The following is a 27,278-nucleotide window of genomic DNA, read 5'->3' as shown; positions in this document are numbered from 1 at the left end:
GAATAGTTGATTTGTCCATTAATTGGTTAATTGTAACGCTACAGCTCAAAAGTATTTTCATCCTGAGGAGAAACTGATTTATTTTAATCACATGTTCTGAAGAAAAGTTCAAAAAGAAGCCAGATAGTCACATTTAAATCTGCACAAAACATTATTGATTAATCTGCTGGTTGTTTTGTTAATTAATAATTTAGCCAGTAAAATATCAGGAAAAACTGCCCATTATTTATTTTATTTTGTTTAATTTAAAGTCTAGAAACCCCAAAACAATGATTTATTATCATAAGTCAAAGAAAAAATGAATTATTGAGGCTTTTTATGCAACAAAAATACATTGGGGTTTATTTAAATGACATTAAAATCTAATTTTATTAATTTTCTTTGTACCTGGGCTGCAGTTAGTGATGACTTAAATTGTTGATCATTCTGTCTGTGGTTTTCTTGATTAATTCTTTAGTTTATTAGTCCAGAAAATGGTGAAAAATGTCTTGTTTTGTCCACAGTCTATTCAGTTTACTGTCATAAAGAAGGAAATAGAGCAGAAAATATTCACATTTAAGACGCTAAAATCAGAAAATGTCGACTTTTCTTTAAAAATTGTGAAACTGATGGAGATTAATTTAACAACATGAGATGAAAAGGACTTCAAAGTGTTTCATTTTTCATTTATTCTTTTGTTTCGTTCAGACTGAGGAGCAGAACACAGTCGCTGTTTGATAACTCTGTTTATTTTCAATGTACATTTCATTTGAAAAATATAAATTCTAACATAAACCATTTCACCTGGTCTAGAAAGTCACAAAAATGTTAATCCAAAAAAAAAAAAAAGAAGAAGAAAAGAAAGGAAGTATCAGTGTTCGGTTTTCTAGAGTTAAGTTTCTCGCTTCATGTCGTAGATCTTTGAACTAACAGCTCCTCAAACAAAACAAACAAACAAACACTGTGACTTCATCTCAAGACAAAACAAACACCCGGTGCTTTTAGAGTTTCCTGTTTTGGTTTGAGCCGTCGTGTAGCGGCGATGAAGACGGTTTCAAATAAAAAACAAAGTGCTTCAGTGATACCGATTCAGTGGAGACATTTTAGACTTTAAGGGTTAATTAAAGTTTATTTCAACCTGCTGTGTTTCACATTAATGTAGCTCTGATAACTTTGTTTTCACCACCAGCACAGATTCAGGGAGGAAGAAGTTGTTGCACCAACGGCTTTATGAACAACTTTAATCATCAAACAGAAATCTGGTTTGTACGAAGTTTCTGAGGTCGAAGCAAACGAGGAACAAATGAGTGAAAAAGTGCAGAAATAAGAGGAACAGGATCTAGTTTTGACCAGTTACCTCAGTTCAGTGAAAATAGCTCAAACTGCGTGTTCAGAACGTGGTTTTATTCACATTTTTGAAGTATTTGAGTTAAAGAAAGTTTTTGAAAACAAACAAAAAGATGTCCACAGTTTTGCCAAAACAAGTAAATTCTGAAGTGTGCTTCGTTAGAGATTTGATGAGATGTTTTAGTTCCTAGAGACTCAATGAAATGTTCTCAGAGTAGCTCGTGTAAATTAGTAATTCTGCTGTTTATTACAGCCACGTAGCCGACAGCGCCACCTTCTGACGCTGACGCTGCACAGCTTCCAAAGCTTTCTAAAAACAATCCTAATTAAAAAATTTACAACATTTCAGAAGTTCTATTGAAATTTTCTTGACACTCAGATGAAAATAAGTTCACTGTGTATAAGACTTTCTGTAGTCTAGTACAGGATTTATTATTAATACGCAGCGTTATGTGACGATCAGCGTACGGTTGTGTTTCTGTGCACAACATTACTGAAAAACAGATTTGGATGAAATTCTCAGTGAAGGTCAGAAATGACACAAAGATCAAGTGATTAGATTTTGGCAATGATGCAGCTTATAGTCTGGATCCACGGATTTGTTAAAGATTTCTGTATCATTGTGAGATAGCAGCACGACATCACTGTAACCATGACAACAAGTGAACACTACATCAGCTGATTGCTGACGATCACATGACTGTGATCCTACTACAAATCCACCGCTGAGGACTTATCAGGACTTATCCATCAGAAATGATACGATGCCTGAGCAGCCTTGGTGGAGTACTGAGCTCTCTGAGTGCTGTTCTTGTTAGTGTTGTGGTTGTTGCCCTTTTTGTGCAACTTGTTTTCTCCCAGAATCTCAAAAACGGAGGCGCAAAGTCATCCTGATGCTTACAGAAACAGTAGCCATGTTAACAGGAAACACACAGGATTAAAATAAACTGGAAATCTGTCAGTTTGTCAGATGTGATGGTTTATTATTTGACTTACTGGCCACTCTGCAGGAAACACTGTGAAACAGAAACATGGAGTAAATGTGGAGTTTCAACATTTTCAGCCTTATTTTATCAGACAGACATGAACTAATAATAACTGTTAAAGTCCTTTGGGTTTAATGTCGCGCTCACTAGCATGGGGTCACTGACTGACTCAGTTGAAGTCGGTCGAGTTGAACAACCAGATAAAATAATGACAGTGTTGTTATATGAAACTTTCTTTTTGTGTTTCTTTGTTGGTCCGTTTGCATCCAGGAAGCTTCCAGAATACAACAGCAGCTCTAATTTGTTTAACCCTCGTGTTGTCCTGCGGTCAAATCAGCCCTTTTTAAAATGTGGAAAAAATATATTTTCACAGTGAAACTTTTTATGTCCACATTTTCAATAGTTTTTGGTGGAAAAAAAGAAATGTTTCTTAAGAACATTCACAAAAAAACAGCCAAAATTCGCTGGATTTTGGTAGATTTTTTTTTAAAGAAAATATTGGAAGTTTTACTGATGTATATGGAATCATTTTTTATATTTTTAGGATTTTTTTGGAAGATTTTTTAAAAAAATTAAAAACTATTTGCAATAAATTTCTTGCTAATCTTTTTTTTAAATAAAACTTGTAAGGAATTATTGGAATTTTCTTCCTGAAGGTTTTACAAATTTTCAGAAATTTGTGGATTTTTTTTCATAATTTTGGATTTTTTGCAGACAAGGGAACAATTTCTATTTGAGCCAGTAAATAAGGACAACAGGAGGGTTAAGAAGAGGCTGCAGCAGAGAGTTCTAATGACACATCCTTAAACGTATGAAACTAAAACATCAGAGTATTCCAACACCACAAATATCCTCGCTGTGAGCTGAAGCCGTCCCACTGCACGGAGCTTTACGTGATTCCTGTATCCTTTTTTCCCAAATCGTTTGAATTTCAGTCTGGATCAATCTCTTATAAGCCACTTAGGTAAAGTAGTTTGTGCAGCACAAGCAATCACGATATGCTTTTCTAGTTAGACTTTAAGTTTGGCTGAGGAAAATCGGATCGTTATGTATCGCTGAACTGTTCTACGCGCAAAGAAAAGAAAAAAGACACGAGAAACGTTACCGACATCCACACAACGAAATCATTAAAAAAAAAGAGGAACGTGATTTAATTTAAACGAGTAACAAAAGCTTCGAAGTGAACGTGTGAAAGAAAGAAAGTTAGAAAGAGGAAGGTGAAGCAATCAGAACTGCATCAGAACGTGATAAAAATATTTACCTCGTGCACACACAAATGTGCAGTGTTAATTAACTGTTAATTAACTTAAATATCTATCTTTATTCCTGTCAGGCTATAATACAGTGAATCTCTGGAATCATCTCAACTCTACAAGAGGACAGAGAGAAAATATCAAAACCCCATGCTGCGTTAAAAATCAACATGTTGCATTCGTTCATGACAAGCGTCGAATCTACAGCAAGAGGTAGAGCTATAAAAAAACATAATTTTCCTGCTACAGGAAAACGTTATTAGAGTAATTCGGTTTATATAAAAATTCAGACAGATGATATTTATATATATTTATATAAAAAGAGCAAGGAGGGCAGCGTTTACCGTTGATCAGTGATATGTGGAGGAGTTGCATAGAGTTAATCAGTTTGAATACAAACACTGTTGACTGTGGAGTGGTGAGAAAAATACCAAGAGACGACGGTGCAGAAAGTAAAAGGTGAAAATAAAAGGTTTTCTTTTTCCCTTTTTGTTCCAGCGCCACTTATTTAAAGGAAGTCTTGAAGTCGAGGAGATTTAGAGTTAAAAAGAATCAGTACAATACAGTGTTGTGGTGCTGCCAGGCGGTGGCTCGGTGCTCTACAGAGATGTTTCAGATCCTCTGCTCCTCCAGAAGAAGGAATTATCATCGTCTGGGTCCATGTCTATTCTAATCTGAGGCACAGACTTCAGCGGACTCATCTCAGGGCTGAAACACAAACAGAATTTGTGTTAGGACAGACAGACAGATGGACAGATAGATAGAAGAACAGATGAGTAGATGGACGGATAAGTTGGATGGATAGATGGATAGATGGACGGATGGACGGACAGATAGGTAGCTGAATTGGTAGATAGATGGACGGATACGTAAATGGATTGGTAGATGGATGGACGGATAGGTAGATGGATGGACAAATAGGTACATAGATTGGTAGATAGATGGATGGATAGGTAGATGGATGGATAGATGATGTGTAGGTAGATGGACAGATGTGAAAAGTGCTGTTATTTACAGCCTCTAAAGCTTTATAAAAAAGTAATTGTCCAATTTTTTTTAACCATTCAGAAGTTTTGTTTAAATTTGCTTGACACTTGCATGAAAACAAATTTACTGAATTTAAGATTTTCTGTAATTAGTTTTTTTTTTTAAATAAAATTGCGTTTTTAGAGTTGCAGTTGTTGCCCTGATGAACACCATTTTGTACAACTTAATTTCTCCTCGAATCTCTACAACGAAGACACAAAGTTACCATGACAGTTCGAGAAACAACCACATTAACAGGAACCACACAGGATTAAAACAAACAGTTTTTTGGATGTGAGAGGGTTTGTCATTGACTGTGGACTAAGGGGCCTAAAATGCTGGTATTTACAATCAAACTCGAGTATTATAAGAGTGCATCTATCTGTTCTATAGAGATACGGTGCAGTGATGCAGACTGAAGCTACAGCGCTGTAGTCTGAGATTCTCTTCTCTTTGTGTTGGCAGTCAGTCCTGATTACGGCTGTTTTTAATTGATCAGTTTGACAGTATCTGTTGTTGTACGAGCTTAAAAACATCCACACACACACAGTGGTTCATGTCTTCTTAGGACATGTGATCATTGTCTTTGTCACAGCTTGATTTAACACGTGTGTGCATGTTGTGATCTTTATGGTAAATGGTCTGTATTTATATAACGCTTTTCCACCTGCAAGGTACCCAAAGCACTTTACATGATACATCACATTCACCCATTCACACACACTCAGAAGCTGCCATGCAAGGCGCCAACTACAACCCATCAGGAGCAATTAGGGGTTAGGTGTCTTGCTCAGGGACACCTCGACATGAGCACGACGGGCCAAGGATCGAACTGGCAACCCTCCGGTTGCAAGACGGCCACTCTACCCACTGAGCCATGCCACCCCACGGCAGTTGGGGCAGCATGAAGTCTTTGTCATGGTGCTCCTTTACCAGCTAAACCCCCACAATGCTCTCTGCTTGCACTATTTAACCTGTACTAAATCTGAGGACTAAACACAGGCATAAACAGAGCAACACAGTGAGGAGCCTTCAGCTCTGTATACTGGAGAAACTAAACAATCGCTTCATAAACGCATGACGACATTTTAGAGTCTACTCAGGTCAGGATTCAGTGGTCCACGTACATCTGAAGGACCCGGGTCTTAGAATCAATCTAAGTCAAACTAAACCTGAACAAGAGATGATCTGTGATGCCATTTATGATGTAATCCTGAGATCTTTTACCAGTTAGCTTAACACCAAATCACACCTCCCAGAGACTCTAGAAACTCTCAAAATGTCCCCAAAAATAACAACCCCGCTGGAGATAAATGCCTGAAACCAGTCAGTTAGACCTGAAGACACCTTTTAGATTAGAGGTTAAACATCTTCAGTCAACTCCAGCATGTCCTGGTTCTTTAGTTTTAGTACTTAGATTCACCATGTCATGTAGAGGAACTGTTACTGCCCTGCATTACATTTTACATTCTGATCATCATAATAATACGTAGACAGATCACCAGTCAACCCAGCAGCACAAAATCTTTAGAATATTCAGTTTACTATCAAAGATGACGGCACAAAAAGACCAAATGTTCTCATTTTAGGAGCTGGATCCGGTGATCTTTTGGTGTTTTTGCTTAAAAATGATTTATCAGAGTTGTTGCCAGTTCATTTTCAGTTGATAATCATTGATTCTTTGGTGCCTGAATGCTGCTGAGAAACTCCCAGTGATCCCTGTTTGATGACTCCTGACGTCATCCGAGCTCAAAGCAATTTGGCTTCGGTCTTAGTGGGACGGGATTAGTTTTAACGGGGGGCAGCGTAATGTCATTACTGTGATTTAGATCCAGTCCAGTCTTCCTGAGTCTCACTTGTCTCAACTACTGAAGGTTTTTAAGAGTCGCATGAGGTCAAACTATTCAAGAAAGGAGACAAAGTCAGGTTTTTGAGCAGCACTCTAGCTGAGTGCTGCTCAAAAACCTGACTTTGTCTCCTTTCCTGACTGTCTTCAATAGTTAATTCAAGAAAATTAAATTGGTCAAAAGACTGGGAAGAGCTAAAGAACCAGTTATTAGGGTGAATATAGCTTCAATACATTCAGATTAAGATGTTTTCAGTCCCAGTCGTCACCAGAAACCAGCCTGATCTCAACAAAATTACAACAAAAATAATCCCAGCTGCTTTTCACACGTTGTTCCAAACACTAATCCTCTTCTGGTCAGCGGCGTTACCACAATCACAGAACAGATGGGTCGATACAGGAAGAAAACGTGACCCGACGCATCCCGGTTATCGTGACAGGATGATGGAGGAACGTAATCTCATCCTGAGCATCATAATCACCGCTCCAAATATTTGCCCAAAAACACGGCTTGTTCTGCCTTTTCCAGACCGATTGTTTCCTCTAAAGCTCTTATCGGCGGAACGGTGCGGCGGACATTTATCCCCAAAACAACCCTTTTAACCAGGGGGAAAATGGAAGAAACTTTAGGAAGAGCAACGTCCAGGTTATCTGCCAAATAAAGGTCCAAAAAGCGGTAAAATATCTGTTACTGGTCCAGTTGATCTCTATTCAAACAAGACTAGAATGACCTGAAAAATGGAATGGAATGAGAAGCTTGCAACCAAAATGCAGTTGAAACTTTCATTTATAAGGATCAGTGCCGCTTCCGTGAGTCTTAAGAAGGAAAAGAGCAAGATAAAGGTCAGAAGGAAACAAAAAACCTTGCAATGATCGACGATATGAAGACTCACACAGCACTAATATTATCACAGGACCTGTTTGTTTTCCACCAGGATCACAGACAACCGATTACTTGAGGTTCCAGGTAATATTGGTCAACTATTCCTTGAAGCTAAACTTCTACAGTTTCTTCAGTGGAATAAGACTGAATCCGTCCACAGACATGAGAGAGGAGACAGCTGAACTGACATATGGCGCCCGGCGTTCTGCTCCCCATTGAAGAAATACACTTTAGCCATACGTAAGCTAATTAGCCTAGCTGACCTTTAAAGTTCAGACATGCATTACAGGTTAGCTAGTTAGCTCGCCCTGTGACCTTTAACGACCTTTCATGGCACCGCACAAAGAAATACCGGTGCCTGTTTTATTTGTCCTGTTGGTTTGAGGACGTCGGGTTTTAGCTTCACTCACCTGGACAAGCAGTTGGCCTGATAGTAGCGGAGCTGCTCAGCACGATGTGTGTCGTTCAAGGAATGATGGGGACTTCTCTCCTGAGGGGGAAACACAAACAGACATCAGCGAGCAGGAGACGAGCTTTGAACTGACTTTACACTGCGGGTTTTCAGTCTAAACCAAACACAACAGCAGCCGATTTCATTGAAACACTTTGAACCAGAGACGAAAAACCGGCCAATAAAACCAGCTGCTGCAGAGACACCCTGCACCTTCATACAGTCTGTTTATTAGATAATCTGCTTAGATTCAGTGTGACTAGTTTGTGAGTGTAGCTCTTAAATTTGATAGTGAAGCTTCATTATTAAAGGGTTAAGTTCTACGCGCAGAAAACCCAAATTATTTCTCTCTAAAGTAATTAAATATGACAAAAGAAGAAAGTAAACATGTTTTCAGACGTATTGGAGCATGTCGTACTCAGCTGTAGTTTTGAAGTATTTTTATAAGTTATCCTTGTACCTGAAGATACTCTAAGCACTCCTTTCTGGGGATGATGTATAATTATTTTACGATAGAGAAGCCACTTTACTGTCATTCATAACATACACAAGTTGAATGAAATTTGCTTGCCATCACACTGGTATAAAATATCACACTATATACCATGTTCAAATTTTAAAGTAATGTAAGTTCATAAAACAATATATTAGCACTTTTAAAACAGCAGTGACTTTTATGTGTAAAAAGGTACTATAGTAGTCAAATAGCAGTAAAAAAAAATGTGCGGAAGTCGGAGAGCTAACTGGAATTTGTTCTAATGTTACCCTCAGTAACTACATGTATGTATTGAGGGTAACATTTCTAATTGTCAGAGATACTCTTGTACATAAAGTTGAATAAAATCCAACAACACAAATCACAAGACCAACAGAAAGAGGAACACTTAAACTGTAAACTGATGGAAAATAAGGATTAGGTAAAGCAAGCAAGAAAAGAAAAAGAGAAAATAGTTAGAACACATAATAATCCAAGACAGGAAGTGGTTAGATTTCATGCATGTTTCACACCTGAGGTTGAAGAACACGTTAATGTCATGCAGGGAAAGACAAGTTAAAAGTTGACGAGGCTTTCGTGACAGAAGACGTCGTCAGAGGAAGAAGGAATAAGAGTTATCAGACTGAAGAGGGGGAGCGAGTATGTTTCCTCGGTGCTGCAGGTGGTTCTACTCACTGTCAGAGGCCTTATCGCCTAAGAAGGGCTCCTGCTCCATCAAGTCCATGGGGATTTTAATGCTGGGAACATTCTCATTGTAAGGATAGTCAGACTGTTGGAGAGAGAAACACATCCCAAGACTGAATCTCTGGAGGGAATCAACACGGACACCTGGGTTCATAGTGAACCAGCATTAGTTCCTTCAATCATTTTGTTCATTCAATGAGGAGTCCAGACTGATTACGCTGTGAGATTAAAACAAAAAAACAGTCGACTGTGATGCACGGAGCGAATCACACCAGTATGAATAGTAACACTGAGTAACAAAGAGTCAGGCGTCTGTTGGAGACTTTGTGGACTCACAACATGAGCAGTCTCATAACTTTGTGACTGACCCACGTCACTGCTTCACAGCTTCACTATGCTGTTGATGAGCGATGTTTAAATTTACAACCAGGAATGAACACCTCTACCAAAGATGTCGGTTTCTGTTGCAACTGAAATGATTTTCTGTATTCAACAACTTCGTCATGAGTGAAAGACACTTCATCTTCAAGACTACAGCTGATGATAGTTTCATGATCTTCATGGGCCAAAACTCTGTTTAGAAAATCTTCTTCCATTAGTGAAATTGTTTAATAAGCAGCTTTGTTCCTAAAAGACTTCAGAATAATGAGACCTGATCTAAAAATGTAATGGCTTCTTGTGTCGCCATGGTTTCTAAGTGGAGCAAAACATGTAATTATCTGCACTGATGAAGATTCATGACATAATTGGAGCAGCAGCTTCGATTTACTCAAGTATCAGACAAACGCTTTTTAACCAAAACAAATCCAAAGAACAAACTGTCTTAAACACCACCTCACTAATCCATGATACTGTAACTCTCCTCTCACTGAATGGAGCTATTTTCTCCTTTGATTCATTTCTACAAACAAAATCAAACCAGAACAAGACGACATGGTCATCAATATCCCCCGCCACATGTGATGTCTATGAGTCTATATCCAAAATAGTGATAAAGGACCATAACTCTGTTAAATATTATCGCACAGGTCTCATTTTCGAACTTGATCAAGGTGTCCATGGTGTGAAGCTACACACTAAGTTTCGTAATCCTAGCTGTAATAGTTTCCGAGAAAAGCTGTCTCCTTCATGTCGGATGGACGCACGGAAGCATGGACGGACGGACGGAGGCCAAACCTATATCCCCCTTTTCCACTTCGTGGAGGCGGGGAATAATAAATGAGTTGTTTGAACTGGAGGATCTGTCCTGAAATACAGAGTGCAAAGTTTTAAGTCTCAAGTCAAAGAAACAGTTGAAGAAATGTGACCAAACTCCTCCCACAAACACTTCTATTTCCATCTTAAAATCCAGATTTAAGACTGTAAGAATCAATCTGTGAACCTGAAACACACTCAGACAACTACATTCTAAACATGTACAAGAAACTGTTAGAAGCTCATCTCTTCTTGCTTGCTGTCTTAAATAAATCCAAACTGAAACTTCAACCATATGTCTAATATCTGGGACTTCTCAAACCTCCTCAGCTTCAGTAAACAGACTAACTTCCAGCTAAAGGAACCTTGGTTTTGTGGATAAACCCTCCTTTGGACTAGAAACAAAGAAACCTGGGATAAGAGGATGTGCTGGAGTTTGGGCTAACACAGATAAACAGAAACAAAATCAGGCATTCCTTTTATGTTTTTTTGGCGGTGATGCATTCAGGTGTCTCCTCGGTGACGTTAAAACAACAACTCAAACTACTTACGTCTTCGGCGTCGCTGTCCATGCTGCCCCGCTTCTTCTTCTTCTCGTCCTCCTTCTTCTTCTTGTCCTTCTCTGGAATGACGTCGTCCAGGAAGCCGAGGTCGTGCTGGGAGAACATGTAATCCATGGCCTTCCTCACGGCCACCAGAGCCAGGATCTGGAAGCAGCAGAACAAGAGTTAGACTGTGGATTTTTAGCTTTTTGAAAACCGAGCAGATATTTAAGTTCCAAACCCTTCATGTTGTGTGTTTTACTGCACTGAAAATGGCACGATACTAACACACTTGGGACTTTTTTAGCTCAAATAACAGAAATGTTAAATGAATCTGGTTTCAACACGTCCGTCCTGAAAGCAGAAAGAAAAAGTTCAGGTTGAAGTTCAGTAAATCACCTAAAAAAGTCTTGCGTGCTGCAATAGTGGCCCTGAACTGTTTTTATGTGAAGCTGTTTTGTCGCTCTGATAAACAATCCTCTCAGAGCAAACGATAAACTTCATTTACATATTAAAGTGGGTCGTTGTAGCTGTGATCCTGCTTTTATCGCTCCTCTGATACCATTTGGACACTCATCCTAGAAAAAAAACAGGCGAATCTTGTTTTGGCGGCAGACAGAAAACTGATTATTAACTGAAAATGGACGCTTCTCTTCCATTCTGTTCATTTATGACTTTAAAAAATGTAGGTTGATGACAAAGCTCCACTCACTGAGCACTTTTTGGGAGCTTTTAGCTGCAGCTTCATATAAATGGATTAGAGCTGTTATCAGGTAACCAAAATCCCAAAACTATCAACTGTTAATCCAGTAGATTTGTCTCTATTTTTACTGACTACATGTGCAGCGTAGAGTTGTGGCAAAAACAAGACTGCGAGTTTTCATTTTGGGATTGTTTAACTCTTCAGTTTTTAGTGCTGTGATATTATGTTTTCGTCTGAGCTGACTTCATCACTTTACCCTCTGATTAAACCATTTTACATTCTTAAACGTCAGCCTTTATGTCTGTAAACTCGTCTGCACCTTCTTATGTCATTTACACATTCTGTCACTCGTATATATTCGCTTGATTTTTTTAAAAATATATTATATTTTACCTTCACTTTATACCCTAATATTCTGTGTTGTCTTATTGTTGACCCCTTTATTGAAAATCCATGCTGTTGTAACAACTTATTTTCCCTTTGGGGATTAATAAAGTCATCTCAGTTTCAGTAAAATATAGCAAAGTTAACATCCACAGACTACAGGAGACTAAATGTACTAAGCAGCTGGTAAAAGATTTGATGCAAATTGGGCGATCAAGACTCTAAAGTAGAAGCTCTGTTTTATAGAATGAAGTAAATTCCTCTATACTAGTTAAGAAAAAATTATATTTTGCAATTAATTTTAGTTTACACAAAATATAACTACAGGATTGTCCTAGTTTTGCTTTTGCAGTGCTGATTTCCACATTATACACACCACTTACACGCTGCTCACTCTCCTGGTCTCCTCGTCTTTATTGTCATTCATTATAGTAAGTAGGTTAGATTACTGTGATGGTGTCTTTACAGTTCTTAACAGGAAATCGATCAAAGCAGTTGATCCAGAGTCCTAACTATCACCATGAAACTGGACCACATTCCACTGGTCCTCGCATCACATCACCGGCTCCCTGTTGGTCAAAGGACAGAGTTCAAAATCTGACTCCTGGTCTAAAAGCTCTGAAACACATCCTGGACTTATTATCTCCATGTGAAGCATCCAGAGCCTTCAGGTCATTGGGGACACGTTTACTACTGGGAGTTCCCAGAACCAAAAATAGTGAAGCAGCGTTCAGCTATGATGCTCCTCACCTGTGGAACAAACTTCCTGAACACCTGAGTTCTGCTCAAACCGTCAGCTCTTTGAAATCAGGCCTGAAACCAGATTGTTTCCTGCAGCTTTCTCTTAGATGATGTTTTATTGTATTTTAATGCACTTTTATGATCTTAATGTCTACTTTTATGTTTTATTTCTATTATTTTAATGTGTGTTTAGCTTTAAATCATTATTCTGAATGCATTTGTTTGTGGTTGTAAAGTGCCTTGAATTGCACTGTGTATGAACTGTGTCCTGGGCTGCACAGTGGAGTAGTGGTGAGCACTTTCGCCTTGCAGCAAGAAGATCCCTGGTTCAAATCCCAGCCTGGGCCTGGGATCTTTCTGCATGGAGTTTGCATGTTCTCCCTGTGCATGCGTGGATTTTCTCCGGGTACTCCGGCTTCCTCCCACAGTCCAAAAATATGCTGAGGTTAATTGATCACTCTAAATTGTCCGTAGGTGTGAATGTGAGTGTGATTGTGTGTCTGTATATGTAGCCCTGTGACAGACTGGTGACCTGTCCAGGGTGTCCCCTGCCTTCGCCCGAGTCAGCTGGGATAGACTCCAGCCCCCCCCCCCCCCCCCCCCCCCCCCCCGTGACCATAGTGAGGATAAAGCAGTGTATAGAGAATGGATGGATGGATGGACTGTGTTCTACAAATAAACCTGTCTTGCCTAAAAGCTGAGTTCAGATCCATTACACTTTTAGAGGAAGGTCACATGATAACAACTGATTCCTGAATCTGTTTGACAACTGAGTAAAACTCCTTCAGATGAGGTCATTTCCACTGAATGCAAGACTTTTTAATTTATGTACTGTGCAAGATCAAACTCCTGATTGTTGTAACATGAAATACATCTTACTCTAGTTTTGCATTTTATCCACAAATCACAAACTCAGTGTAACTTGTGTCTTTCAGAGGTCACTTCTGGATGACTCTCCATATGAAGGTGTCTCACCATGACGGGGAAGACGATGGCAGCCACGGTGGACTTGAGGATCCAGAGCAGAGCCAAGCAGAGCACCTGGATGAAGGTGAAGAGGTGGACCTTCCTGAGGGGAACGTGTCGCAGGTAAACCAGGTCCGGCTGATGCTTGGCCGGCATCAGGAGCAGCTTCAGACGATCCATGAACTACACACACACACACACACACAACAGGAAGTAAGTTTTCTGGAGATCAGCTTTAACTTTTCATTTTGTCTTCAGGAGGATAGGAATCATGTGTTGTCAGATGAGCTTCCTTTAGTGTGTAATCCATCGTTTTAGTTTGATTTTATGATGAGAAGAGAAAGCATAAAGTTCACCTGCACTCCATTGAGAGAAGCGACTCCCATGTACAGGAAGACTCCGTACAGCACCGGCATCGGGATGAACTGGAGCAAATAGATGGATAAATACTCATAAATATAAACCTACAACAATCCATTCTGTTGTTTACATTCACAGATGCTAAAAAAATGCAGCTTTCACAAAACAAGCAGAACATTTCTAGTTAACGTGAATAAAATTGCTCCATTGTATTCAAGCAGTTCTGAAGTTCAAGAGTGAAATTTACACAGGTCACTCAGAACGTCTTTCTATGACATCTACTGTAGATTCTGCTAACAATCCCACAATGCAAAGCGCTACATCTTGTAGATGCATAAAGTTTAGTCTGTCAGTAAGGATTCAAAATCAGATTATATAAATACTTCTGTTGTGACATTCTGATGTAGATTTCAGTCGTAAAAGTGACGTAAATAGATTGAACTCAGCCTAAAACAACAACACTGCTAACAGGACTTTATTACTGTAAGTTAGCAGATCTGTCACAGAGATTATCAACATTTAAATGTATTTGTTTCTATCATCAAAAGTTGAATCAGTTTACACAAGACACTCTGATGAATTACCTTTAAAATTGGAGACATGAACACAGACAGTCCTGTCAGGATGAACACACACACACCAGTGACCCTCTGCTCTCTGCAAACAAAAACAAAATTAAGTGTCATGATGCTAAAATTCTGATATCATTTCATAACTTATTTAGCATATTCTTGCATCTTTTACAACAATAAAGTTTCAGCTGAAGCAGTCTGAATAACGGTGCTGTTTGCTTGCAAATTTCCACAAAAACACGACCCGAGTTTGTAGGAAGTTCAGAGCTGGTTTGGATGTTTCAGTGTTTGTTAGCTCAGCTTGCAGCTGACACATCAGGAGGCAGAGGAGGACATCAGACACACATGAAAACAAGCTAAAATAGGCGAAGAAAGAGTTGCCAGCTATCGATTAACAGAAAAAATATAGAAAATGGAATGTTTTAATACTGAAAATCATAAAACCTAAATAGTTCTGCCACTAATAAATAGCAGCCAGAAGAAGTGCTTTTGTAACACAGTTAAAGGAGATTCATGGAAGTGAAGTGCTGTAAGAATCTCCACTGAGCTCCGGAGTGAAGCTTTTAAAAATCAGGAACAAACAGTATTTGAGCTGCCAGGATTAGAATCCAACTGTAATCTGTTGTGTAAATGTTTTTGAAGTTTGGCTTTTCTCACAAACTAAATCAGCTTATCAACTCCAGACACAAATCAGCTTCAGTTCACCTCCAACTAGAATTGTTTTGTTTTTGTTCCAGTTTGTGTGTTAGATAACGGCCATTAACTCCCAAAGAGGAACTGATTAAATATGAGGGCAGTTTGTTCGTATCTGACTCACAACTTTTTTCTAAAAGCAAAATCCTTGAACTGCTCAATTCAAAGCTAATCATTCAATGTACACTACATTTTTTTAATTTCAACTAGTGGTGGCATACGATTAAAAAAATGTATTTAATTAATTAGAGGCTTTGTAATAATTAATCACGATTAATCACATTTTGTCAAATAGCAATGTTTGACTCGAGGTTTTTCAATTCAAATAAACAAAAATGTTTGTTTCATTTCTATTTATCTGCATTTTTCATCTGTCTGCTACATTCACAGATTACTGCAATCTTCTTCACAGATGGAAAACAGACTTTAGGTTGATTACCCATTAAAAACAAGAATGAGATATTGGAAGCACAATGTATAGCCAACTTAACATCTTACACGTCTTGTCATGTGTTTAAAGAAAGGCCTACTTTCATGCTGTGATGCGTACGCACATATTTAGTTAGCTGCTGCTTCTGTGATTAGATCACGTAGCTGTTGATTTGTTTGTTTACCAGATTTACACACGGTGCCACAAGATACCATTCACGTTTTGTCTGTCAGTAAGCTTTTATGACTATATTCCATGAGCGAGAGCTTAGGCTGAGCCAAAACAAACTCTGTAGTACAATGTACATTACTTAGGAAGGTTTTTATGCTTTAAATGATCTTATTTAAGGCCTGCCACCTACTGGACTGAGTGTCATCAGTGTTAGTGGTGTGCCAGAGGTTAGAGAACTGAGAAAGGTGCGAATAAATGCGCTTGACTTTTTCTGTACTGTATTAATCTAAATTAACAAGTTAAAATCCCAGCCCTAATTTCAGCTAATTTATTCCGTTAAATGTTTAGCACTGCTTTCTCCGAACATCGGTCGTCATTTTGCGTCATACATTGTGTTCTTTAGCGTGGCTCCAGATGGAGACGAAGAATTTAAAGCATCTGAAAAATGCTCAGTTGGTGTTTTCCGCCCTGAGCGTTGGACATCACGCCGTCCTCACCTCACACCCAGAAACTTGGGCTGCTCTCCGGGAGCCGAAGTCTCAGTTTCCATCTTCAGACTGTCGATGTGGGCGATGGAGATGACGGTGGCGGCGACGTACCACGGCAGACCCATGAAGGAGCAGACGGCCATCAGAACAGCCACCCAGAACAGATCCAGATGGTAACCCGCCCCTTTCTGGTTCAGACAACAAACAGGGGGTCAGAGGCGACGCATGTTCAGACTGTACGCAGAGAACAGCTGCAGAGACACGCAGACCTGAAACCTCTAACATGGACTCATCATTAATAGAGTGGAGGAAAAAGCTGCACCGTCTGTCCACAGAAATCAAAGAAAAGCTCCTCGGCCTCAGCAGCGACTCCCTGAACATGGAGCTGCTTTTTGAAGTGAACCATGTGCAGCCACTCTCATGAAACATCTCTCACCCCCATGAGAAGAATCATCTTTAACTTCAGTGTGAAGGTTTCCAGTGTCTGTACAGGGCTACAATTTGTTGTGGCCAACTCATGAAAATCTTCACGTCACATAAATCAGGTAAGAAGAAGTGAAAACATCCCTCATGTACTGCATGAACAAGCTTTTTATTTGTGATTTAAATGTATTTGTGGAATATTTATTGTAATATTTACTTCTTATTTACCTTTAGCTTGTGCTCCTTCCTGTTGACGATGACAGCGGTGATCTGTTGGTCCATAAACACCAGAATGGTGACCAGGAGGGCAGGAAGAGACGCCGCCAGATAAACCCACCAGGGGTTTCCTCCAAATGGGGGCACGAACCAACCCCGGTTTGGACTCGTTGGCTGTGAGGAGGAAAGACAGAAGCTTTAACATGTGAGTCAAAAAACACAAAGTTACAGCAGCTCTCATCACAGACGCACAATGTCAGAAGAACTAAACAACATCAGTCATCTCATGAATCATAAATGGTTTTATATTCATGCTGATAATTCAATCCAAACCCAGAGAGGTTTACTTTTCATTCATCTGGTTGATGTTTGGGCCAAAGTGACTCAACATTTCTGCCTACTTGGGTAAACGTTGAGGTTCAGTGCTTGTTCAAGGTCAGAACAGAGGATCAAGCCAACAAGCCTGCAGTTAACTTCCATTCTCTCTGCTGCTAAATCTACTGTTGGTTCTTGCTGTCTTTAGAAACAGCCACATGATTTACTTCACCTGACTGGAAAAAGTAATTGGGTTATTTGTTAGTCCAAGTTGCATTAATACCATGCGGTGATGCAAATGCAGGACTTTCTGACGAGACTTTCATGGAGTCTTGTCTGGTTTTACGAAGTAATTTATAAGAAACAGTTCTGTTGGATGCACTCAACTCTAAGCAGGTTCCATTTCTTGAATTTCCCTCTGGATTAATAAAGCCTCCATCCACCCACCCACCCACCCATCCACCCACCCACCCAAACCCTGGAATCAGCATGTCCGACATTTAGAAGCCCACGTGTTAAAAAATGGAGTCTTTACATACTAAAGCTGTTTTACTACTTGGATTTTTAATTTGCTTCCATACTTTTCTTTAACTGCTTTGTGTAAACACTGCCTGCAGTTCAGCCGAACAGTCTCTGGATTTTTGATGTAGATCTGGTAACAGTTCAGTTTTGAAGAATGTCTTAATAAGACATGAAATCTTTGAAATATCAAAGATTTCGGACTGTCTGAAAAGTAAAAATCCACAAATTCTTCCTGTTTTTCTGTCTTCCTACTTTGATAAATGGTGTTGATGCTCAGAGCGTTAATTGTTCCGGGGTTTTGAAGATTCTCACCTTGAATTCACTTGGCACAATGAGTTTGGGAGTATCGACTCCTACGAGCATGTCGACTCCACAGAAGATGAGGATGGCCAGGATGATGGCGAAGTCGCTGATCAGTTTCCTCACCTGGATGTAGAGAAACACAAAGATGTTCTCAGTAAGCTGCTGCTGGAAGAACCCGTTTCCCTCCCTGGGGTCTTTGTTCTGTGACTCACGGTGGTGGGGAAGAAGGGGCTGGTCTTGAACTTCTTCAGACACATGGAGCAGGTGTAGGTGCCGAAGAACAGGATGAAGGACATGAGAGTAATGTCTGGGACGAAGTCGCAGGCCTTCCCCACCAGCTCGCCTTTGTACTTCAAGCACTCGGCCCGCGTGAGCGACGACCACGTGGCGTTCATCGGCTGCACACCACAGATAAACAAACACTTACTATTACAAACAAGTGTCAGGGCTGCAACAGATACTCAGAAACATTTCAACAAAACTTTTACTCCAGTGGCTGCCTCAGACTCTGTGTTTTGAAGAACAAACTGTCACAGTAACCTCAGACTGCAAACAAGCTGCTTATCTTATCACACTCCTCACTCTTCCTTGTAACCGACAATCACTGCTTCACTCTTTATCTTTCCACTTATGGTTAACATGAGATTTGTGACACAGTTCCAAGAAATTCTGCTTTTCAAGAATGTCAAATAGTCCCAGGAACTCGTAGACTAAAATCTCTGTTTGAACAAGACTTTATTTGAAGAGGTACTTTAAATATGCACCACAGCATAGTAAAATAAAGAGTAAAAAGACTGTTTGAGTTGTTTTTTTAAAGGGTTAAAAACAGGAAGCACTCACCAGGTCTGTGTTGTTCCAGTACCAGACTGAGGTACCTTCTAAAGGATCGCCAATGATCTCTGTGCTGTTTTCTGCAAAAACACAACAACCAACCATCCTGTCAGAACAGCAATTTGATCAATGCTTTTGCCTTTTATTAGTCGGGCTGAAGATTTAATCAGAATGTTATTGATTATGATCACATCATGGTCAAGAGCGATACCCAAATTGCAGGAATTACAGTTTTCTGAAGATAAAATGTGTAACAACACACCATAATAAATGAAGCATTGTGGTGCTACAGAGGCCTCCTGACATAAGGGAACATGCTTTTTGGTACAGAAATCACCATTATTTACATTATATGGGCTTTCCTAGTAAAATTGCGACCTCCAATGTAATTTTATTTGTTTATGGGGTTTTTTGCAGCTCATTCAGCCATATTTATATTTTCAAAACGGATGTTTAATGTGTGGGGAAACTGAGAAAGTCTTTATCCTTTGTATAGTGGTTACTAAGGCACCAGTTCTTTGTTAATAAACCTGGCTTAAGTTATTTAGAATTAGTCTAAGCTTTATAATGCCACCCAATGTTGTAGAGAAGTCTGACCAACATTTTTTAAAAGCCAAAACTAAAAAGATCTTTCATTGCTCAGCACTTAATGCCACATAGTAAATAGTCTGCATTATGATCTCACCTACAAACACTTTACAATGTGTTTCTCATTCACTGCTTCACCACGTGGAGGTAGAACCACCAGCCCTGTCATTAGTGGACACCCACCACTTGAGCCTCGGTCACCACAGAGAAAGACAGACCAACACTCAGCAGACATGAAGCTGGAATGCTTCTAACAACCAAACAGTAATTTAAGCAAAATGACTGCAGCAACTCTTTGACTTAGTCACTCTTAAAGCCACACAGGCTTGTCAGTTCGATATAAATGTGACAAGGGAACTATATACTTGTATTTACTTAGAATTCTTACTGACTTAGTTGCCTTAGTCCTTAAAACATCATGTCAATAGAACCGCTACATTTTAACATCTTTTTAACAAGAAAAGCACTCAGAGCCTGTTCATTTCCCCATATGGCATTATCAGAAATGCAGCATTTTTTTATTAGTTACTGATCATCAGAGATCACGGCAGCACAGAATGTGTCCATTTAATATAGATGTACCCACAAACAAAATGACCTTGCACTGAGCACAGGCGTGTGTTATGCATGTGTACGTTATGCACGGATACAGCATCACGTGACCTGAATATGTAGCAGGCGGTGGGAATTGATGGGACTCAGAAACACCCACACAATTTAATCAGTTGTTTCTTGTATCATTTTTTAAGTCCCAATAAGTTCTCAGCAGTGGATTTGTAGTAGGATCACAATCATGTGATCACCAGCAGGCAGCTGATGTAGTGTTCACTTGTTGTCATGGTTACAGTGACGCTGTGCTGCTGTCTGGCAATGATACAAAAATCTTCAGCAAATCTGTGGATCTAGACTATAAGCTGCATCACTGCCAAAATCTAATCACTTGGTCCTTGCGTCATTTCTGACCTTCCCTGAAAATTTCATCCAAATCCGTTAGTCTGTTTTTGAGTAATGTTGGTAACAGACAGACAGATGGACAAACGCACGCTGATCATCACATAACTCCGTCGTTCCTTGGCAGAGTAATAAATGACACGATAAGCTTCTCTCACACTGCTCTCCTGCCAGTTTACAAGATATTTCCTTCTTGCTTTGTGCAATTCAAATAACATTCAGTTTAATGTGCATGAACAGGATCTCTAAACCAGCAACAACCAATAGAAATGTGTCTTATTATGACCTCTAGATGAAACAGAAGTTAAACAACATCTCACCGAGTACAGCAGGAGCCATGCAGAGGCAGTCGTACTGCGTGACGTACTCCATCTTAAAGTCAGAGTTGATGGGATAGTGGTGGGCCAATTTGAGCATCTTCTTGAAGGCATCGTAGATGAAGATGAAGCTGATGAGACAGGAGAAGCCCTCCTCAGTGAACCGGGTGAAGTACTGGACCAGGAAGCTGGCGTCGGTGGCCACGAGCACCAGGCAGAGGAACGCCGACCAGAGACCGATCCACAGACGGAACTCCAGGTAGTCGAACTGATTATCTCTGAAAGGAAAACACAACAGCAAATATTTAAAAGTAGTAATGATCTATAAGACATAGGAAAAGTCCCATAGAGAAGGTCTGTGTCAAGCTTTGCAATTCTTCAAAAAACAATCAAACAAATAAAGGTTTTGAACTTTAATTACCCAAGGATGATCTATACAACACATAATACTGCACTACTGGCCAAACTTAAACATTTAAAAACTAAACAGAGATCATCATCTATTCGTGACCTAAACTCTAACCCTCCTGTTGTCCTCATTTAGGGGCACAAAATATAGTCTTTCCTTCTCTGAAAGAAATCCAAAAATTCAGCAAAGAAATTCCAGAAATTTCTGAAAATTTACAAAACCTTCAGGAATACATTTCCAAAAATTCCTTTAGAATTTCCCTTGAAAGTTTTTTTTTTTTTTTTTTTTAATCCCCCAAATTTGGCAAGAAACGTCTTGGAAATATTTTCAAAAATGAGTAAAATTCTTCCAAAAAATCCTAAAATTATCTAAAGTGATTACATATATATCAGTCAAACTTCTCATATTTTCTTTAAGAACATTCACAAAAAGAAATCAACCAAAATCCAGCCAAATTCGCTGGTCACAATTTTTTTTGTGACTGTTCTTAAGAAACATTTTTAACATTTCTTTTTGCCCACCAAAAAATGTTCAAAGATTTCCCAAAATGTAGAAAATGTGGACATCAGAAGTTTCACTGTGAAAATATCTACTTTTCCACATTTTCAAACTTTAAAACGGGTCAATTTTGACCTGCAGGACAGCAGGAGGGTTAAAAATGGGTAATTAACGATTTATTTTAGTGGTGCAAATTTAACAAATGGCTGCAAAGTTTTACACAGACCCAGAAAATGAAGTCACTTATGAGGAAAATGGCATGTTGAGTAAATAGGGAAAGAGGTCACAGTTTAATTTGTTATTGAGATGCAAAACTGACTACCTGCTGTTAACTGTGATCACTTGTATTACAGTATTTTTCTCTTGAAAAGTTATTATTTTATTCGTATAATCTTGTAAAGCATCTCTGAGTGTCTTGAAAAGCACTATTTAACTATTATATATTATTATAATATCAACATTTTGCTCATAATATGTAAACTTTTACATCAAAAACACTCAAAATCCAGAACTTTTTCCTCAAAATGCCCCCAACACACTGATAATAATCACTATAAACATGATTTTGAGAACAACTATATTCTTGAGTGTCTCACTGAATCTCTGTTAAACTAAAAAAAAAAAAACTCTGTGTACCTGCTGAAGTTGAACAGCAGCCGCTCAAACACCAGAACGGGCCCGGTGCTGCTGAGGATGGTGAGCGGTTGACCAGCCAGCAGACAGAAAACTCCACCGGCGATGGCTGTTCCCAGAAAACTCTCCAACACACCCTGAACGCACCGAGAGGAGGAGTTAGAGGATAATTCAGAGTGTCAGTGTTTAATAAAAGATCAGATCCCAGTCTGACCTGCATGTTCTCTGTGGCGTCTCCCAGCAGACCTCCGAAGGTGATGGCGTTGGTCACGGTTCCCAGGTAGATGAACAAGATGGCCGACAGGGCCTGGATGTGAATCGCGTCGGTGAAGTCACTGAAGAAGAAAGGCAGTTTTCTTTTGATGTCAAGTATGAGACCCCCGCAGAACCTGGAAACAGACGGAAGAGACGCATCAGTTTCTGCAACGCGGAATAAAAAAAACAAACAGAAAGAGCAACATTTCTGAGCAAACGTAGACGAACACTACCGTCCAAACATTTGGAGCCAACCTGACAATTTCATGTTTTTAATGAAAACTTACACTTTCATTCATGTGCTAACATAATTACACAAGGGTTTTCTGATCAACAATCAAGAAATCATTGACTCCTGTTTCACAACCAATGCAATATCCAATACCCTCATGTGTAACACCTTAACCCTCGTTTCGTCCTGCGGGTCAAAATTAACCTGTTTGAAATTTTGAAAACGTGGAAAAAAAATATAGATTTTCACAGTAAAACTTCTGATGCCCACATTTTCAACATTTTTGGGAAATTTTTGAACATTTTTTGGTTGGAAAAAAAAAAAGAAATGTTCAAAAATGTTTCTTAAGAACATTCAGAAAAACATCTTTTTTGTGTGAAAGTTCTTAAGAGAATATTAGAAGTTAGAAGTTTTACTGATATATTTGTAATCACTTCAGATATTTTTAGGATTTTTTCTGAAAATATTTACAAGACTTTTCTTGCCAAATTTGGGAGATTTTTTTAAAATAAAACATTTAAGGAATTACTGGAATTTTCTTCCTGAAAGTTTTGCAAATTTTCAGAAATTTGGGGAATTTTTTTTGGCTACATTTTTGGATTTTTTTCAGACAGGAAAACAATATTTTTGGTGCCCTTGAATGAGGACAACAGGAGGGTTAGTAACAGCGTGAAATATAATTTAAATTTTCCTGTAGTTTATTACCCTGGTTTAAGCAAATGTATGTCTTTTCCTTACACAGTACTTTGTTTACACTTACTTTTACACAGTACTTCTTACAGTTATACTTCTTATATGTATAGCATTTTATATTTAGAGCTTCTCAAACTTAGATGAGCATATTTATTCTTTTACTGTCTGTTGTTGCTGAGTACTGCAGCTGTATACACCATGTCACATTCTCTGTGTGTGCAAACTACCTTGGCATTTTCTTTTACTACTCTGGAGGTGAGAACGAGTGAGAAGTTGATTGTATTTGACTATTTCTGGTTTCTGTTAAATAACGCTGTTTGTGTTTTTAGGACCCCTTTGAAAATCAAATGAGCAAATCAAATCATCGGTACTTTTGTAGATTTTAATTTTCTATATTTTTGCATTATCCCTCCTTGCTTCTGGAGCACTGAACATTTCCCCACTGTGGGATTAATGAAGGTTTATCTAATTTATCTCAAGATTTCTGTCAAATTATTGCCATTTTCTGTCATGAGCCGCTTCAGTTCCTTGCACAATATTCTGAAACTCACATTTTGTTGTTTCAGCGCTGTTCAGTTTCTTCACCTTCTTGTATTTTCCTCTACAGCTTTACTTTTCCATGTTTAGTTTTAGAACAGGTCCCCCAGTGCTCAGTGTTTAGGTTTACAGGTAAATGAATATATTTAGCTGTTTAGACGACACCGCTAATGTTGCTGCTGCTGACAGCCTCATACCTTCCCGTCTTCTGCAGCTCCTCTCCGATCTCGTGTCCTCCTCCTCCATGACCTCCATCATGAGGCATGTCTCCATTCATCTGAGAGTCGCCTCCTGCGTACATGTTTTTCCTAAAACAAAAGTACACTTTTGTTCAGTGTTTCCATCTGAAACTTTACTTTTATTACTAATTGATCACTTTAAAACGGTTCCACATCTTACAATCACAACCCCTGAGACATGTGTGTGTTAGAGGCTGATCATTGGTCACAGAAACAGCTGACTCATTCCTTCTTTGCTGCCTAAAACTGCATCTTCATGTGAAACCTACAGCACTGTATTGTTCACCTGGATGCACTTCAAGTGATTCTGCAGCTTCTATAGCATGAAGTATTTCCTGCACATGCAGCATCCAGAGCAGATCTGCAGCTTCTTACACGTTTAATGAGGACAGTCTGGAGCTCATTCGCTCAGTTTTCAACCACAAACTCGGTAAATGTGCTTTTGCAGCAATTGCATATGTGCATAGTAAATTTCTGTTAGGTGGCTGTAGGAGATGAAGGCGATGATGATGATGGTAATGTTTCAGTTTGATCGATATTTCACCAAATCATCACACATTGCAATTGGTGATTTTTAAAGTTTACCCAAAAATTACTTCATAAAGTTTTTTTCTAGTGAATTATGAGAAAACAGAAACACATCCTGGATACTGATGATAGTTTCTATGCCTGTATGTCACAGAAACAATCCCATGAAGCAGGTTCAGGAGGGGTTGTTGGGAATCTGTGGAAACATTCTGGTCCATAAGTGGTTGAAAACAGCTGCAGCACTGGACAATTAAACCCAACAAAAATCCTCTTTATTGTCATTTTCAGCCAAATTTTAAAGTTTTTTCTTAAAAATGGTTAAGATGTTTTAAAAAAATGAGAAATGATTCAACGATGATTTGGTTGGGAAAAAAAGAAAAAAACAATGTCTGTTATCAAGAGGAAATGAAATAAAAGCTAGGCTATTATAAAAAAGAAAAGAGAGGAGACGAAAGGAATAAAAGGGAGGAGAAAACACATTCTCAGTAGTAAAATATCTAGTCAGTTGGCACTTTGATTTAAGCTGACAGAATGAAACCAGTTTTAGCTGAAGTCTGTGAGACGTTTTCTCTGTATGTCTCTGGAAATGACAGGCGGACTAATTTACAGCCCGAGGTCTTTGTTGAATGAGTGAACATTCATAGTTTTCAGATAAGATCACAACAAGGAAACCGCTTTGTGTTTAATATTTAATTTCATTATCTAAAGGCAGGCAGTTTTTCTCTTTAATAGCAGCCCCTGAACTAGAAAGTTGAATTTAACTTGTGGACCTTTTGTCTGAGGAGGGCAGTGACTTTGGAGGCTCTATCCTGATGGCCGGGTCCCACTCCCCAGGAGGAAGAACGATCACCTCATCCAGAAACTCATCGATGCCGGCCAGCAGGTCCTGTCTGTCCTTGGCCTTGTACGCGATGTCGTGGAAGACCTGAGCGGACAGAGAAGGACGAAGCGTTCAGGTGTGAAAGACGAGAGTCCAAGCATAAAGAGGCAGCGAGCAGTCCAGTGTAACATCTGAGGACTAATGAACGAGGAAAGGAGTGACTGTGGATGAACTAAAACACATTTTATCAGAGAAATCAACTCATAATGTTACACCTGCAACGATTGATTGATTAATTGTCAATTATTAAATTAATCTTCAACTGTTTTAAAAATTGATGATAAATGTTTAAAGATAAAGTCTAAATTCTTCTTAAACGTCAATATTTCCAGGTTTCCTTCCTCCTCTGTGACGGTAAACTAAAAATCGTTCAGTTGTGGACATCTGTCACCTTGAGATTTTTAACTATATTCTTGCACTTTGTAGGACAAACAACTAATCAGTTAATGGAGAAAACTCACAGATTTAAGTTTTTTAGACGTTATAAACCCCAAAAGTTTCATCTAAGTAAATTCCATCTGACCTGTTTTATTTGAGTTATTTATTGTATTAATGGTAATACGATCAGTCTTTCTAGCCCATAGTAGAACTTATAATCATGGTTATTTACTACAGCTTTGACACTTCTCTGCACTGCTAATTAAACATCTGTCTCAGAAGCTTAAGAACATCTTTACTTTTTAGTCCTTAGTAATATTACTAAGTAAACAAGGTTGTAAATAAATCTTACCACGCCAAATTCAAATAGGAAAATGCTGAGAAGTGGAAGAAGCTAAAACTTCCTTCTTAGAAACTGAATGTCATTCTACATGTGGAGGAGAAAATGTGCAAGAACTGACAGCTATAAACTGTCTGAATAATAAGCTGAGAGGTGAATCACATTAAAAACCGTCTATAACGAGTTCACAAACAGTATTTACAGCAGAGATGTTAAATGTTGTCAGGCCTTACAGGGTGGACGTTAAATGAGACATTAACAATCAAAACATAAGGATATGAGAGAAAAGGATCCACACAAAAGAAAATACAGATGCTTTGAGACTTACTTCATCCGACATCAGTGTGGCGATCGCTCTGCCGATCTCATGGTACGATTTGGCTTTGCCTTTGGGTCCGAGCAGGATGAATAAAAACCTGCAGAAAGAGAAGCAGCCCAGATTATAAATCTAATAAATTATAATATTCTGTCATTAGCAGCAACTTTTTCATGTTTGCATCTGTTCAGGTGATTTGGTCATTTTTTACTCCGCCAAGGAACAGAGGAGTTGTGTGTGTGTGTGTGTGTGTGTGTGTGTGTGTCTGTCTGTCTGTCTGTCTGTCTGTCTGTCTGTCTGTCTGTGCGCAACATCACTCAAAAACAGATTAACAGATTTGGATGAAATTTTCAGGGAAGGTCAGAAATGAAACAAGGACCAAGTGACTAGATTTTGGCAGTGATGCAGCTCATAGTCTGGATGCATGGGTTTGTTAAAGATTTCTGTGTCATTGCCAGATAGCAGCACGACATCACTGTAACCATGACAACAAGTGAGCACTACATCAGCTGCCTGCTGATCATCACATGATTGTGATCCTACTACAAATCCAGGACTTATCCATCAGAAATGATACAAGGAACAATTGATTTAATTGTGGGGGTGTTTCTGAGTCTCATCAATTCCCGTCGCCCGCTACATATTTAGGTCACGTGATTCGGTATCTGTACATACACAC

General features: G+C 39.0%; 1 protein-coding gene across 2 annotated transcripts in view; it reads right to left on the bottom strand.

The window, feature by feature from the left end:
* Positions 1–651: 651 nt before the first annotated feature.
* slc4a4a (solute carrier family 4 member 4a) overlaps positions 652–27,278 on the bottom strand; it is an 80,101-nt gene continuing 53,474 nt past the window's right edge. The window contains exons 10-27 of one of the 2 annotated variants that reach the window (XM_022202583.2): positions 26,612–26,699; positions 25,456–25,610; positions 24,116–24,226; positions 22,416–22,590; positions 22,205–22,338; positions 20,665–20,939; positions 18,815–18,885; positions 18,187–18,372; positions 17,984–18,097; positions 16,847–17,008; positions 16,205–16,383; positions 14,426–14,498; positions 13,838–13,906; positions 13,491–13,664; positions 10,697–10,852; positions 8,943–9,036; positions 7,731–7,810; positions 711–4,273 (exon numbers count right to left, since the gene is read on the bottom strand). In XM_022202583.2, the coding sequence (XP_022058275.1) occupies positions 7,767–7,810; positions 8,943–9,036; positions 10,697–10,852; positions 13,491–13,664; positions 13,838–13,906; positions 14,426–14,498; positions 16,205–16,383; positions 16,847–17,008; positions 17,984–18,097; positions 18,187–18,372; positions 18,815–18,885; positions 20,665–20,939; positions 22,205–22,338; positions 22,416–22,590; positions 24,116–24,226; positions 25,456–25,610; positions 26,612–26,699 (2,260 nt within the window). In that variant the 3' untranslated portion in view covers positions 711–4,273; positions 7,731–7,766. Of the gene's footprint in view, positions 4,274–7,730; positions 7,811–8,942; positions 9,037–10,696; positions 10,853–13,490; positions 13,665–13,837; positions 13,907–14,425; positions 14,499–16,204; positions 16,384–16,846; positions 17,009–17,983; positions 18,098–18,186; positions 18,373–18,814; positions 18,886–20,664; positions 20,940–22,204; positions 22,339–22,415; positions 22,591–24,115; positions 24,227–25,455; positions 25,611–26,611; positions 26,700–27,278 lie in introns of both variants that reach the window. The other variant, XM_051950625.1, reaches the window with a different exon arrangement.

This window comes from Acanthochromis polyacanthus, chromosome 7, assembly GCF_021347895.1.
Source record: "Acanthochromis polyacanthus isolate Apoly-LR-REF ecotype Palm Island chromosome 7, KAUST_Apoly_ChrSc, whole genome shotgun sequence".
In the NCBI taxonomy this organism is placed as follows: domain Eukaryota; kingdom Metazoa; phylum Chordata; class Actinopteri; family Pomacentridae; genus Acanthochromis; species Acanthochromis polyacanthus.
This window is presented reverse-complemented; position numbering and strand designations above follow the sequence as displayed.